Genomic DNA, 15417 nt, shown 5'->3' with positions numbered 1-15417 from the left:
TTGAAATTTAGATAGGAAGTCCTTTATGTAGTACGGCCTCGTTCGTTCTATATTCAAGCAATGGAAAAAGTCTAGCTCCTTCAGCCTTTCTCGGGAGTAAGATTCCTGGGGCCCACTGGTTGTCGACGCAGTCGTCCGCGGCCTGGTCCCTGTCGTCTCCACCGCAGATCGGCATCGGAAGACATCGGAGCCGCGGGTCGGGCGGCTATGGCGAAATCAAAGCGGATACCAGCTTGAGTGAGGCATTCGGCAGCCTCTGCTAAAGTTTTAACCCTGTACGTAATGCCTTGATGTTGGAAGATCAGCGCAAAAGGGAAGGCCCATCTGTAGCGGATTTCTTCGCGACGAAGTACCGTCGTCGCCTCTCGCAGTAAGAACCTCTTTTGCAGTGTAGCGGGCGCCAAATCATTGTAGATGGTAATATCCTGGTTATTCCACTTCCATTGCGGGTGGGCCCGCGCCATTTTCACAATCTGCTCTTTTTGTTGATAGTGGAGAAATTTAATGATAATGTCCCTTGGCTGATTGTTTCGCTTAGGCCCCAGCGCTCGATGCGCCCGTTCCAGATCCACCCTCGGGATACCGCCGGGTTCCTCTACGGGAGTTCCGAAACTATTCCAAAGAGCTTGGCATATGGATATCGCCGTCTGCATGCTATCCGCATATTGTTCTTCTTCCGGCACTCCTCTAATGCGGATATTGGACCTCCGGGAGCGATTTTCAAGATCTTCAACTTTATCGCCCAGCGCCTCGAGTTCTGCGGTAAACTGTTTTGCTTGAGTTGACATAGCCTCCAGCTGCACGCTGTGTCCATCCGCCCTGCCGTCTAATTCGTCCACGCGTAAGCCCAAGGAGGCAATGTCTTCTTTCATATTTTCCATGCAAGCTAATATTTCTGCTTTGTGATTTCGCATTTCTGACCGTAATTCAATAAACCAGCCTCGCATTTCATCCCTCGTAGGAAAATTGGAGGTTGTGCCTTCCGGGACATTCTCCAGGGCCTCCACTCCCCTTCCTGTATCCACCTCTTCATCACTGCCGAGGCCTTGGGCTGGGAGTGGGGTCACCAGATTGTCTGCCATTGGCTCTTCTGCTAATTTGTGAAAGGCGAATTGCTTTAGGTCTGCGGCTTTCCTGCGGGCCGCCATTTCGCCCTCTATCAACTGGAGGCTAACTCTAAATAGGATAGGTAGACTTGTGCGGATGGTTAATAGGAACTGCTCTCAAGTGAAGTTCATTGGAAGTTGCGTAAGAGAAAGATTTCCTTTGGTCCAGTGGGAGTAGCCACATTAACTACTGGATGAGGGGACATACTCAAACCCCAGGCAATTATAACACAGCCACTTCCATCAGTGCCCCCCCCCCCCCACGGATCACCTCCTAAAGACACATGAGAAAGCTGGGTCCTCTAGCTGTTTCACGCCTTCGTATACGTCCTCTAGTTGCTGAAGAGGGATTGTTGTAGGAGGGCAGTTTTGTTTATTGAGAAGGATGCCTCGGTAAGCTGTGTCAATGGTAGATTTATATATAAACTATCTACGTGTGTTTGTTTGTCCGAGATAGTGTCTCAAAGTGGGGGCCCCGCAGCTTCTCCAATGTACTCTGTCCTCCTCCGCTCCAGGCCAAATTAGCCCTGCCGCTGGGGTCGTTATGTAAGCTGATTTTACTGATCTTCTCCTGGCTCTGGTTGCCGTTATTCAGAGACGCGGTTGGCTCGGCGAGGAAAGCTCCGGTGTTATTGTCGTTGTTTAATTTTTATCCACTTAACTAAATCCCTCGCTGCAGCCCTGTACAGTCAGGAACCTCTGCCCCCAAGGTGTAAAACTGATGACAGGGTGATAAATGCGGTTTTCCTGTATCCAAGGGCTCATTAAAGTTTTACACTGCAGGGAAGTCTGTCGACTGTCTGAGACACATTCAAAGCTGTTTTCCTTTTGAGGCTCTCCTTACAATCCCACCCGCCACGTGGCTATGTGAACTAAAATCCAAGGCACCCTCTCCGACTCCACCCGACCTCGCCCCCAAGACAATGCTGACTACAGACAGCAGACCTAGAGGTGACAAAACGTAAATCAAAGGTCTGCTTTGAGTACTTATCTCCCAGCTCTTGTGGCGATCAACTTTAGCGTGGTGCCGAAGGGGTGGGCGGAGGGGGGAGACCCCTGCACTAGTCAGCCTGCTCAGACCGCAGCTCTCTGCACAACTTGACTTAAAGTTCGATTGTAGCTTTATTTTGCCCGCAGATTAGGGCCGTTTCTGGTCTCTATTGTTGTCCGGCAGAGTGCACTACTTTAAATCGCCCAAGCAGTCGTTCCGCCGCAACTGGCCTACGTCGGGCATCCAGTCACCACACGTGCAGCAAGATGGCGGGCGGGTGAACTCAAAGAGGTAAACTTCTCTGTTTCTTATTTTCTTCGTCTCGACTCAGGCTGACTTTTTTCTGTAGGCGAAAATGCTGCACAGTGCCTGCTCAATCTGTTACTGCAGTTGATCTCTGCTTTTGGGTTTATCTGCGGTACGTATTTAGGGGCCCAGTTATCAGTGGTGAAGAGCCTCAGACTCGAGCCGCCCTCTCCCCGAGCAGCGAGCAGCACCCCCTTAGTCCTTGCAGTTTTAAGGCACCCTGCTAGCTGATTCGGTCCCCGTCGCAAGTCGCCGTCTCCTGGTAAGTTTATTGGGGGAAATTAATAAGTGCAGTTATTCTGCGCTCGGAGCCTCAGTTACAAGCCGCCACTTTCCAGCGCGGCAAACCCCAAGGGTGACTTTTTTAATGCCAATTTGGGTGTTTAAAAACGGCTAATGTCTTTAACTGGTAACGGTTTGTGGGGTTTCCCCCACAAAATATGTGGCTGCTGCTTAGAATAACAAGGTAACTGTGACTGTCTCTGGAGGGATAACAGGAACGTAGTTGATGGCCTCCTGCGGGTCCTCTGCTTTATCTGCCTGACCACGTGGCTGCAGTCCACAGGCTCCGGTAACCCCCCTCCACCGCCCCTCAGCCCCCCTACAAACTCAGAAAGGTGAAGAGGGTCCCCCGGAGGCAGCGATCCACTGTTATCTGATGTATGTACTGCTGTTAGGCTCCACTAATCGTCAGCTCCGATGCGGTTCAGAGACACTGGGGGAGGGGGACGAGCTCGGCGTCCATTCACCCCGCGAAATTCGCCCCCACGACCGTAGTTTTTAAGGATTGCTGTGGGGGTTGAACCTGTCTGCAAAGCTTTTATTTTTATTGTTTATGGTCCCCAATTGCTGCCCCGACGGTCCGTCCCACCCGGGGGCCACGCTTGCCAGAATGGCGGGCGGGAGAACAGCCGGTCAAATCCGTCTCTGCCGACTTATGCTTTCCACTCACTGCGATTTGTTTTTTTTCGCTGGCAGTTTTGTTCCTCACAGTGGGCTGCGGCTGGTGCTACGGCGGTTTGCCGAATTAAAGCAATTTTCCTGAGATGTTAGTTATAGTTCGGCTTGGCAGTACGGAGCCTCAGTTACGAGCAGCCATCTTCAATCGTGGCGAACAGCGCCCCCATGCTGGAAACTTTGCCAGGAACGAGGTACTTTTTTCCATCTTTGGTGGCAATGCCCTAAATTACAACAGCTTTGGAAATTGATATCGGCCTGGATATCTACGATTTTGAACGGGAGCATACAGCTTACACCTGCACAAGCGCTACTGAATGATGAACTCCAAGACAGATCAAAATTTCAAAACTATTTTATTAAATTTGTGGTTACCGCGACCAGATGTGCTATAGTGCGCTGTTGGAAGGATTCCAGCGTCCCAACGTTAACAACGGTTCAAGCATTGGTCCTCCATACGCACACTCTGGGGAAGATTACAGCATTTCGAAATAAATCGACTCAGAACTTTCATAAGGTCTGGGGCCGGTATGAACACTGGCTCCGAAATTCTACGGCTCAATAGGGAAATATTTTGGCCGCTTGTAGGTCAGGAGCAGCCTGGTGCTTCTGTGGCTGCTCCGGGATAGCGGATTCCAATGGGACTTCATATCACTGTAGGGCCGTTGTACAGCCACGGTGGTTTTCACTATTCAAGCCTCTGTATTCTTTGATGTCTGATAGCAGATGTATTGCTTACCATGTGTCTTTATGGTCTATGCTAGCTAACTCTATGGGGGGGGGGGGGGATTACAAGGGGATAGGTTTGAGTAAAATGGCTTTCAGCTATACGACACAATAGCAGTAACTGTTCAATAATGGTTGTATTGCATTTATTACATGGTGTACAGTTGTTTTATTACATGCCAATAAAAGCAATAAATTAAAAAAAAAAAAAAAAAGTCATGGGATAGGTGGCGATGTTCTTTCGTGGATTACAAACTGGTTAAAAGACAGGAAACAGAGAGTAGGATTAAATGGACATTTCCTAGCGTGTAACAGATGGACTCAGGACCAGTGGGTATAGTGTACTCGTGCTAGCAGTTGGAGACGGATCAGATTTCAATCTGACGTCAGCCCCTAGTACATATACCCCTGCAGGAAGTGCAGTTCCTCAGTATTTTTCCATCTCCAAAGCAGTTAGGAGCTATCTGCATGCTCTCAGAGCGTTAGACCAAATCTAAAGAAATTTGAAGAAAAATCCTACATGAAGACGAGCCCCGCACTCCTGCGGTGATACCCTCGGGTCCCTCCCCCAGTTGTTTCCCGAGGTGATTTCCGTGGTCCCTCGGAGGAGAGAGCCTCGGTCCAGTGGCCGAATCGCGGCAGGGACCTAGCCCCCGAGCGAGAGGAGTTCGGGCGCGGCGTAGAGGCTCCCTCGGTCCGGGGGCCGAATCGCAGCGCGGACTTAGCCCCCGAGCGAGAGGAGTTCGGGCGCGGCTGAGAGGCAGCGGGTGCACCCCCTCGAGCTCGGCGGTGAAGGTATTTACCCTCTCCCTCCGCAGCCGGAGACCGCCCGGGGCAAAACCGGGAAGCGCCGAAGACAAGGTAAGGCGTACATCTTCTACTTGAACCGGTCTCTGAGGATCGAGGAGGAGCACAGGTCGATCAGAACCAGTGCCACCGGGTTGATCTGCCCTAGCAGGGCTAGGCCCCGGTTGTTTCCAGGGTCTGCCCACGTGGAGACCCTCCGAGGAGGTCGCCATATTGTCTGCATGCTCGCCGTCGCCATTTTGGCCCTGGTCGCCGCACCGCCCGCCATCCGAGCTGAGCGCACAAATAGAGCTGAGCGCACAAAGTTACATGTGCGCATAAGCTTAGGCGCACATAAAGCCTCTGCACATAAGTTACGCACACAGAACAAAGCGCATATCTGCGGCCGGGTGCACATATGCACGCACATTTCTGACGCACTGGAGCGCACAAAAGCTTATGCGTCCATATACATGGCACCTCCAGAAACAGGAACAAAAGCTCAAGGCCTCTGCCCAGCATGCCAGCTCAGAGTCGCTCAGAGCGAGGAAGCCGATGCCCTTGGAGCACATGGTAAAGAGGCCCTGAGAGATCCAGGTCAGGGCTAGTCCCACCTAGGGCCCAGTGCCGGGCGCCCGGAACTAGCAGGGCCTGGCGTCCCTCAACCCAGACCCAGAAGCGAGGCTCTGGTTTGGAATCTGATCGGCTGACGTCTCTCCCAGAAGCTCTGGGGTGGAGTTGTCCAAGGGGATTCTCGCCTGGGTTAAATAGGCAGCCGAAACCCGGGGCGTAACAGCCACATGCGACACCGGAGGACCCTCATGCCCCAGGACCCTTGAGGCCTAGGCATAAGCTCACTGTCCAGAAGTCCCACCGATGGGGACACGGACCTCTCCGAAGACGAACCCAAGCCCCTGGAAGGGAGGACCCCCTCCCGGGGACAGAGCCACCGAACATGAGTCGCTCCTTTACGAAGGAGGAGCCCCCGACCCTGACATCCCAATGCCTAAAGGAACTTGCTATCCCGGGCCAAAGCACCTCGGGGGAACCTAAAAACCCCCTGTAGGAGGGTCTTCGCCAGACGTCGCGCCACTTCCTCGCCCTCGGGCGACGCAACAGCTAATTGCCCTAGAGGAGAATGCTCCGGAATCCTCATGCAATGGGGGTCGAGGTCGAGCCTAGCCTGCCATATACCCCCCTGGACCCAGCAACCAAGGAGCTCCTGGCGTACCCTTGAGTGGACACCATAGTCTGAGCGATCGTTATGTGCACTACCACCCAGTGGAGAGAGTAGCGGCGCTCAGGATATGCATGACCGGCGACTGGAAGCCATACTCAAGCTCTCATTCAAAGTTGCAGCTCGGGCCTACAGTTTGCGGCCCGCTGCACCGTGGCGTCACGTGCCTGCTTATCACAAGCCAGGAATAACACCTCTGGAGAAGACATAGTGCTGAATTCAATCTTCTCTCACTGGCACGGCCTCCGATCTAGCGCGCACAGCGGCCAGAGGAGTCTCGTTCACAGTGGTAGCCAGCAGACAGCTCTGGCTCGAATCCGATCAGTTGACGCCTCCCCCAGAACGAGCCTCACGAGGACACCCTTCAAGGGATCCCTCCTGTTCGGCAGCAAACTAGAAAAACTGGCCAACAAACGGGGCGACCCCCCCCCCCCCCCCCCATTACCGCGCATGCCGGAAGACAAGACAAAGGGAAACGTCCCTTTCCCCATGTCACCAGGGACAGAAGTTCACAGCGCTTCAGCCCTCACAAGAGCAATTATCAAACATCCCACCCTCGAGCAGAAACCAGTCCTTCTGGAACAAGCAGACCAAGAGGGGAACCAACTCGGGTACAGGCCTCGGCCGCACCCCACAATGAGAATCAGCCGACGCATCCAGGGGAAGTAGCCAGAGGGGGCAGATTAACCCTAGTCTACAGCAGACGGGTCGAGATAACTTCGGACAAGTGGGTCCTAACCATCATCTGAGAGGGGTACTGCCTTGACTTCTTTTGAACCCCTCCGGACAAGTTCACGGAATCCCCCTGCCACGTCCTCCGCAAGAGGGCAGCAGTGGAAGCTACACTGAACAGGCTTCCGGCCCCCGAGGCCATAACTCCGGTACCTACACGGGCCAGGAATACTGAACTTTACTCCATTTATATTCAGGCCCATCCTGGACCTCAAGTCGGTCAACCGCCTCCTAAGGATCCCCCGCTTCCGCATGGAAACCCTACGATCCGTCATACGAGCAATTCAATCGGGAGAGTTCATCACATCCCTGCATCTGTCTGAGGCCTACTTACACATCCCAATTCATCAGGAGCACCAGCGCTCCTACACTTCAAGGTCCTGAATCATCACTATCAGTTCCGGACACTACCCTTCGGGTCAGCCTGCACCCCGGACGTTCACCAAGGTGATAGTAGTGTTGGCGGCAACACTCAGGAAGGAAGGAATCCTCCTTCAGTCCAACCGGGACGATTGGCTGATCAGGGCAAAGTCTCCGGAGGAAAGCCATCGAGCAACCAGCAGAGTCATAACACTCCTGGAAAGCCTAGGATAGGTGGCCAACGCCCCTTACAGCCTCACAGTCGCTGGAATACCTAGGAGTCCGATTCGACACCAAGGAAGACAAAGTCAGCCTGAACCCCACGAGGAGATCAAAGCTGCGGAACCGGTTCAGACCTTACCGAGCGTCCCTCGTCCCACAGCATGGGACTACAAGGCCTTGGGCTAATGGTGTCCATGCTGGAAGTGGTGCCATGGGCGCGAGCCCATTTGAGATCCCTACAACGCTCGCTTCTATCGCGGCGGAGTCCACGATCCCAGAACTACACCGCAAGTCTACCATTTCCAGGCAGATTCCGGACCCAGCTACGGTGGTGGCTGCAGAACCGTCACACAAGCCGAGAGTCAAGGCTATCCTCCACAACCTGGACCCTGCTCACCTCAGATGCCAGCCTACATGGGTGGGGAGCACACTGCGAAGAGTTAACCGCCCAAGGGCAGTAGAACGCAGAAGAAGCGGGATGGAACACCAACCCCCTAAAAGCGCGGGCAGTTAGATTAACTTGCCTGCGGTTCGCACACACGTCCCGAAACAAAGCGGGCAGAGTGATGTCCGACAACGCCACGACGGTGGCCTGCATCAACCGACAGGGCGGAACCAGAAGCCAACGGGGGCTCCTAGAATTAGACCCTCTGATGGCGTGAGCGGAAACAAATCTCCAGGAGATCCTCACCGTCCATATCGCCGGCAAAGGAAGACCCCCTCAGCAGGGAAAGTCTAAACCCAGGAGAAAGGAAGCTGCCGTCCACAGCCTTAAAGCTGATAGGGATTCGGTGGGAGTCCCCAGACATGGACCCTCTGACAGGCAGGTCCAACGCTCAGATACCTCAGCCGCAGGCGGGATCTGCAGCCCCAGGGGATCGAGGCCCTGGTACAGACCTAACCACCGGGGAACCGGCTATACGCCTTACCACCGGGGCCCTTGCTGGGCGCAATTATTCACAAGATACAGCAACACAGAGGACTAGTTCTTCTGGTGGCCCCGGATTGATCAAGAAGACCCTGGTACACAGACATGAGAAGACGACGGGCAGGGAACTCATTACCCTTGCCCCCACACAGAGGCCTGCTCCAACAAGGCCCGATTCTTCTCGAGGGCCTAGCACAATTCTCTCTTACGGTCTGACCATTGAGAGGGCCCACCTGAGAGAGAACGGATTCTCGGGGGGCAGTAATAGATACTCTCCCCCGAGCACGCTAGTTCTCCACATCCCTAAAGTACATAATGATCTGGAGAGTCGTTGAGGCCTGGTGCGAAGACCACAACGTCAAGCCACGCCCCTCTAAAAGTGGCGATTCTGGGATTCTTATAGAATGGTCTACAGAAGGGCCTGCCCCTCAACTCCATCAAGGTACAGGTTGCAGCATTGTCATGCTACGGCTCCAGGAACCAGGGCGAAAGCATAGCCTCGCACCAGATATACCACTCTTCCCGAAAGGAATCAAACACATTCGGCCACCCCGAAGTGGCCAGTACCTCCGTCTGTCAACCTTAAAGACAGTGTTCTTGCTGGCCGTGGGTTTGGCCCGCCACATCTCAGAACAACAGGCATGGTCCTGCCGTGAGCCGTCCTTCAGACTCTCCACGGGGACCACACAGCTACTCACGGTTCCCTCATTCCTCCCCAAGGTTGTTTTCACACTTCAACATTAAACAAACCATCTCACTCCAACGATGGTCGGCTTGAGGAAGTCGGAAGAGGCTCGCAGTCTGCGTCATCGCAACATCGACAGACCTCCATCCAGATACCTGGAATTGTCGGAACCAGTACGAAAGACGGACCACCTTTTCGTCCTTCACAGCGGGAAGAAGCAAGGGGAAGCGGCCTCGCGGGCAACCATTACCCGCTGGAGCAAGGAAGTTATCAAGGCGGCCTATGTAGAAGCAGGAAAGCCCCCGCCTCTACAGGTCAAGATCCATTCTACCAGAGCCCAGGCGGTGTCCGGGGCAGAAACTAGAATACTGTCACCTGCCGAGATCTGCAGGGCGACAACGTGGTCCTCCATCCATACCTTCTCCAGATTCTACCGTCTGGATGTGCAGGCTCAGGAGGACACGGCATTTGCAAGGGCAATCCTAAATGGGCCAAGGGCAGCCTCCCACCCGGTTCGGGAGTAGCTTTTATACATCCCATTGGTCCTGAGTCCATCTGCTACACGCTAGGAAATGGAGAAATTACTTACCTGATAATTTCGTTTTCCTTAGTGTAGACAGATGGACTCAGCATCCCACCCTTGGCTGCCGTTATGCATGTTTTTCAATGAAGTATGGGTAAGCCATATTTTAACTTACATAGAGCAATCCACCCTGCCAGGTGTTGATGCTTTCCGGTTGAGTACTCTGGCGGTCCCAGCTATAGTCAATCAACCAGTTCAAGTTAATCAAGTTAAGTTTTAAACGTTATTAACAAGTTGGTTAAAATAACCATATGATGAAGTTAATCAGTCAGTCACACATATATCCACAATGCTTTGCAAGAAAGAATACTGAGGAACTGCACTTCCTGCAGGAGTATATGTACTAGGGGCTGACGTCAGATTGAAATCTGATCCATCTCCAACTGCTAGCACGAGTACACTATACCCATTGGTCCTGAGTCCATCTGTCTACACTAAGGAAAACGAAATTATCAGGTAAGTAATTTCTCCAATTTTCTCAGTGGAAGGGAGTGGACAGTGGAGTGCCTCAGGGATCTGTATTGGGACCCTTACTTTTCAATATATTTATAAATGATCTGGAAAGAAATACGACGAGTGAGAGAATCAAATTTGCAGATGATACAAAATTGTTCAGAGTAGTTAAATCACAAGCAGATTGTGATAAATTGCAGGAAGACCTTCTGAGACTGCAAAATTGGGCATCAAAATGGCAGCTGAAATTTAATGTGGATAAGTGCAAGGTGCAATGTGGCACATTTAAAACTAATCGGAGAAAGAGATCTAGGCGTCATAGTGGATAACACATTGAAATCGTCGTTTGTGTGCTGCAGCAGTCAAAAAAGCAAACAGTATGTTGGGAATTATTAGAAAGGGAATGGTGAATAAAACAGAAAATGTCATAATGCCTCTGTATCGCTCCATGGTGAGACCGCACCTTGAATACTGTGTACAATTCTGGTCGCCGCATCTCAAAAAAGATATAATTACAATGGAGAAGATACAGAGAAGGGCTACCAAAATGATAAAGGGGATGGAACAGCTCCCCTATGAGGAAAGGCTGAAGAGGTTAGGATTTTTCAGCTTGGAGAAGAGATGGCTGAGGGGGGACATGATAGAGGTGTTTAAAATCATAAGAGGTCTAGAACGGGTAGATGTGAATCGGTTATTTACTCTTTCGGATAGTAGAAAGACTAGGGGGCATTCCATGAAGTTAGCATGGGGCACATTTAAAACTAATCGGAGAAAGTTCTTTTTTACTCAACGCACAATTAAACTCTGGAATTTGTTGCCAGAGGATGTGGTTAGTGCAGTTAGTGTAGCTGTGTTTAAAAAAGGATTGGATAAGTTCTTGGAGGAGAAGCCATTACCTGCTATTAATTAAGTTGACTTAGAAAATAGCCACCGCTATTACTGGCATCAATAGCATGGGATAGACTTAGTTTTTGGGTACTTGCCAGATTCTTATGGCCTGGATTGACCACTGTTGGAAACAGGATGCTGGGCTTGATGGACCCTTGGTCTGACCCAGTATGGCAGGTTCTTATGTTCTCTTGGTCTGACCCAGTATGGCAGGTTCTTATGTTCTCTTGGCCTGTCTTTACTTCTACTTATGCTCTTGCCTATTTTTTCTCATCTGGGTCTGCTTTTCATTTTTTGGATGCTGCCTTTTGGTATTCAGCTGCCTTGTACCCTGCAAAATGAAACCATGCTGGCAGTAGTTTTGTCTGCCTGGAACTGTTTTAATGCATGAAATACATTTTATCTGGACTTCCAAGATGGCATTTTGGAACAGTTCCATGCCTCTTGAAAACTGTTAACATTTGCAATTGTTCCTTTTAGGTTTCATCTATCGTGGGGAAAGTTTTCATACTCTCCCCTCCGGGAGAATATCTGCGGTACTTTTTACATACAGACAGTATCACGTGTGAAAAGGCAATCTTTCCTCATACTTTTCCTTCCTTAAATTAAACATGTCCCTGTGAATGCCTCCTGCAAATGTGGTTAAAGGTACGGGCATTGTGGAGTTCTTTCAGCTATTTTGAGGAAGATCATTTTATATACTGACAGTTTGCCTGCCTATATTTCTGTTTAATTACACAAATGACTTTGCAAATTTTCCTCCCCAATCACCAGAGCCAGGTGTAGGATGCACAAATCTTTTCCTTGAAATGCAATAGGACATGACACAGTGTTACAGGGCATTGTTATGGCAGGGTCTTTTTAAACATTTTGTATTGCTGCTGCTTCTTCAGGAGAACAGCAGCAAGAGAACAAGAAAACCCAAATGCTAATGTATTACCGAACTCCTTAAACTTTCCTTCTCCTATAATAATTCATGTTTATTTTTTTTTTTAAGCAGAAAAAGATGATCCCAGAAAAATTAATACAAGGACTCATCACTGCGAGCTCGGTGAGAATCCAGAAGAGAGCAAGATGTTATCAGAAAGAGATGAAGAGGATACGTCTTCCCATTCTGACTGGGAGAAAAAATGCAAGACTCAGGACGTCAAAGAAAAGAAGCAAAGACATTCAGCAGGAGACTCGGCTCCATGTGAGCAAAGTGCCAGAAGTATCACACATACAGGGGAAAACCAGAAAAGCCAGACACCAGAACAAAGATGTTTATGCGAAGTATGTCAGATATGTCTCAGGGAACCTGTAACTCTGAAATCACAGCAGAGATCTCTCACAGCTACAGACTGTGGGAAAACCTTCAGTCAGGAGGGAAAACAGGACCAAGAGAAAACCCAAACAGGAAAGGCACCTTTAACGTGTTCTGACTGTGGGAGGGTTTTCAATAGGAAAAGAGAACTGTTGCAACATCAGAAAATCAATAAAAAAAAGAGCTTGTGTGAAAGAACAGAATCTGGTATAGGTTTTATTTCTACAGCAAGCCTCACGAAAAAACAGAAAAGCCACACTAATGAGAGAATGTATCCATGTATTGCTGGAGACAAAATCTTCATTCAGAAAGCAAACAGTTCAAGACACCAAGATTTCCAAGGAGAGAGGCCAATTTCAAGTAATAAATCTAATTATAATGTCTGTTGGAGAAAAGTCTTCAAAAAACACCCAAAAACCCAATCTGTTGAGAAAGCATTCTCTTGTGCTAAATCTAAAAAATGCTTCAAAAAGAAGAGAGTACTCTCACAGCAAAAGAAAATCCACACAGGGATGAAATCATTTACATGTCCTGAGTGTGGTAAGAGCTTCAGGTGGAAGAGTTGTCTGACAAAGCACCAGAGAATCCATACAGGAGAGAAACCATTTCCCTGCCTTGAATGTGGTAAGAGCTTCAGTTGGAAGACACATCTCATCAATCACCAGAGAATACACACAGGAAAGAGACCTTTTACATGTGCTGAGTGTGGGAAGAGTTTCAGTGCAAAGACAAATCTCATAGGGCACCAGAAAATCCACACAGGAAAGAGACCATTTACATGCAATGAATGTGGTAAGAGTTTCTGTTTCAACAAGCATCTAAAATGTCATCAGATAACGCACACAGGAGAGAAACCATTTACATGTCCCAATTGTGGTCAGAGCTTTAGTCGGAAGGCAAGCTTTATAAGCCACCAGAGAATACATACTGGTGAGAAACCATTTTTGTGTACAGAGTGTGGTAAAAGCTTCAGATCAAAGGCATATTGCAGAAAACACCAGATGAGTCACACAGGAGAAAAACCTTTTACATGTACTGAATGTGGTAAGAGCTTCATTACGAACTCACAGCTCACAATGCACCAGATGAGCCACAAAAGAGATAAACCATTTAAATGTACAGACTGTGATAAGAGCTATAGTTTCAAATCACATCTCTCAAGGCACCAGATAGTCCACACAGGACTAAAGCCATATTTGTGTACCGAGTGTGGTAAAAGTTTCAAGGGCAAAGGAGAACTTGTAAGCCACCAGAGAATTCATACAGGTGAGAAACCATTTTCATGTACTGAATGTGGTGAGAGCTTCCGTTGGAAGAGGACATTTACAAACCACCAGCGAATACATTCGGAGAAACAATTTTCATGTACTGAGTGTGGTAAAGGGTTCATAGGAAAGAGAGAACTTGCCAGCCACCAGCGAATACACAACCAAGAGAATCCATTTTCATGTACTGAGTGTGGTAAGAGCTTCCGTTGGAAGAGAAGCCTTACAAACCACCAGAGGATACACTCAGGAGAGAAACCATATTTGTGTACTGAGTGTGGTAAAAGTTTCATAGGAAAAGGAGAACTTGCAAGACACCAAAGAAAACACACACATGAGAAACCATTTTCATGTTCGGAATGTGGTAAGAGCTATAGCTGGAAGACGAGTCTTATCTATCACCAGAGAACACATACAGAAGAGAAACCATTTATTTGTACAGAGTGCAATAAATATTTCAGTTCAAAGACTTATTTCCAAATACACCAGAGAATCCACACTGGTGGGAAACTCTTTGTTTGTACTCGGTGTGATGACAAATTCTTGAAAAAGGTGTGCTTTATCAGGCACCAGAGACGACACACAGGAGAAAAACCATTCATGTGTACAGACTGTGGTAAAAGATTCTTGGTCATGGTAGATCTCACAAAGCACCAGAGAATCCACATTGTTGGGAGGCCATTTGCATGTACTGAGTGTGGTAAGAGATTCTGTTGGAAGGCACATCTCGCAAAGCACCAGAGAATTCACACTGGAGAGAAACCATATACATGTACTAAATGTGGTGAGAGCTTTAGCTGGAAGTCATGGCTCATAAGCCACCAGATAATCCACAAAGGAGAGAATCCACCATTTGGAGAAACTGCCCCATGTGAAACTGAGTGTGGTTAGAGCTTCGGTAGGAAGGTATACCTCACAGATCACTAGAGAATCCAAACAGGGGTGAAGTATAGTGAGGAAGAGGGATCTACAGGAGAGAGAGCAATTGAATATATAATAAATGGAATACATTTCTTTCATCATTTCTTGTTGAGTACCTTTATGGGGTGACCCTGTTGCATAACACGTAGACTAAACCTCAGCCAGGCAACGTCTACTATTGAAGCATGAAAAGAAGCACAAAGAAAAATTTGATAAAGGCTGTACGTCATCCAGTATACAAAGCTGCCCATATTTATCCTAAGCACCCAGATTAATGATAGTGATGGAAATAGTGCCAGATCTTAAGATGACTAATATTGCTGTAATCCATGGAGAACTTGTTTATGGATGCAGTACAGCAGTGGACAGACGAAAAATTTAAAGAACTTAAGAATGGATACAATTAAGTGGCCCTCTGAAGAGGACAAGGAAATAATATATTGCTCTGTTTATGCCAAAACTCTGCGAGGTCCATATTCAGTCCAGATAATAAAGTTGCTGGATAAACTTATCCGGTTAACTTTGGAGGTAGTATTCACTAGTGCGGCTGCACCATTGAATATAGCTGGATATCTTAAAGTTAGCCAGCTAACTTTTATCCAGGTACCTTTAGGGTAGCTCTGTGTTACATAGTAATGATGGCAGAAAAGGACCAAATAGTCCATCCAGTCTGCTCAGCAAGCTTCTTATGGTAATATCTGCTGCTCCATACAGGGTTACCCCTAAGTTTCTCTTAAGAGTAGTCCGTGCAGTTACCCCCAGGCCTTGTGATAAGGGGAATAATATTTACAATAAAAATCCAAGCAGCTGTCAAACCTATAAAAATTACTGCTAGTATCATTTTTACTGGGTGAGGAGCCTTCTTGAAAATTCAGGCAATGCTGCTTGACTTACTTTGCTTTTGGACTTGGCCATAGAAGCCGTCCTGTGCTTTTTCCCTTATGTCTGCGTATCAGTAGCCCAGACCG

General features: G+C 48.9%; 1 protein-coding gene across 1 annotated transcript in view; it reads left to right on the top strand.

Annotated features, from left to right (window-relative positions):
- LOC115083868 (oocyte zinc finger protein XlCOF6-like) overlaps positions 1–15200 on the top strand; it is a 33941-nt gene extending 18741 nt beyond the window's left edge. The window contains exon 2 of the mRNA XM_029587916.1: positions 11958–15200. Within this exon, the coding sequence (XP_029443776.1) occupies positions 11958–14419 (2462 nt within the window). The 3' untranslated portion in view covers positions 14420–15200. The remainder of the gene's footprint in view (positions 1–11957) is intronic.
- The last annotated feature ends 217 nt before the right edge of the window (positions 15201–15417 follow it).

Source organism: Rhinatrema bivittatum, chromosome 2 (assembly GCF_901001135.1).
Source record: "Rhinatrema bivittatum chromosome 2, aRhiBiv1.1, whole genome shotgun sequence".
NCBI lineage: Eukaryota > Metazoa > Chordata > Amphibia > Gymnophiona > Rhinatrematidae > Rhinatrema > Rhinatrema bivittatum.
This window is presented reverse-complemented; position numbering and strand designations above follow the sequence as displayed.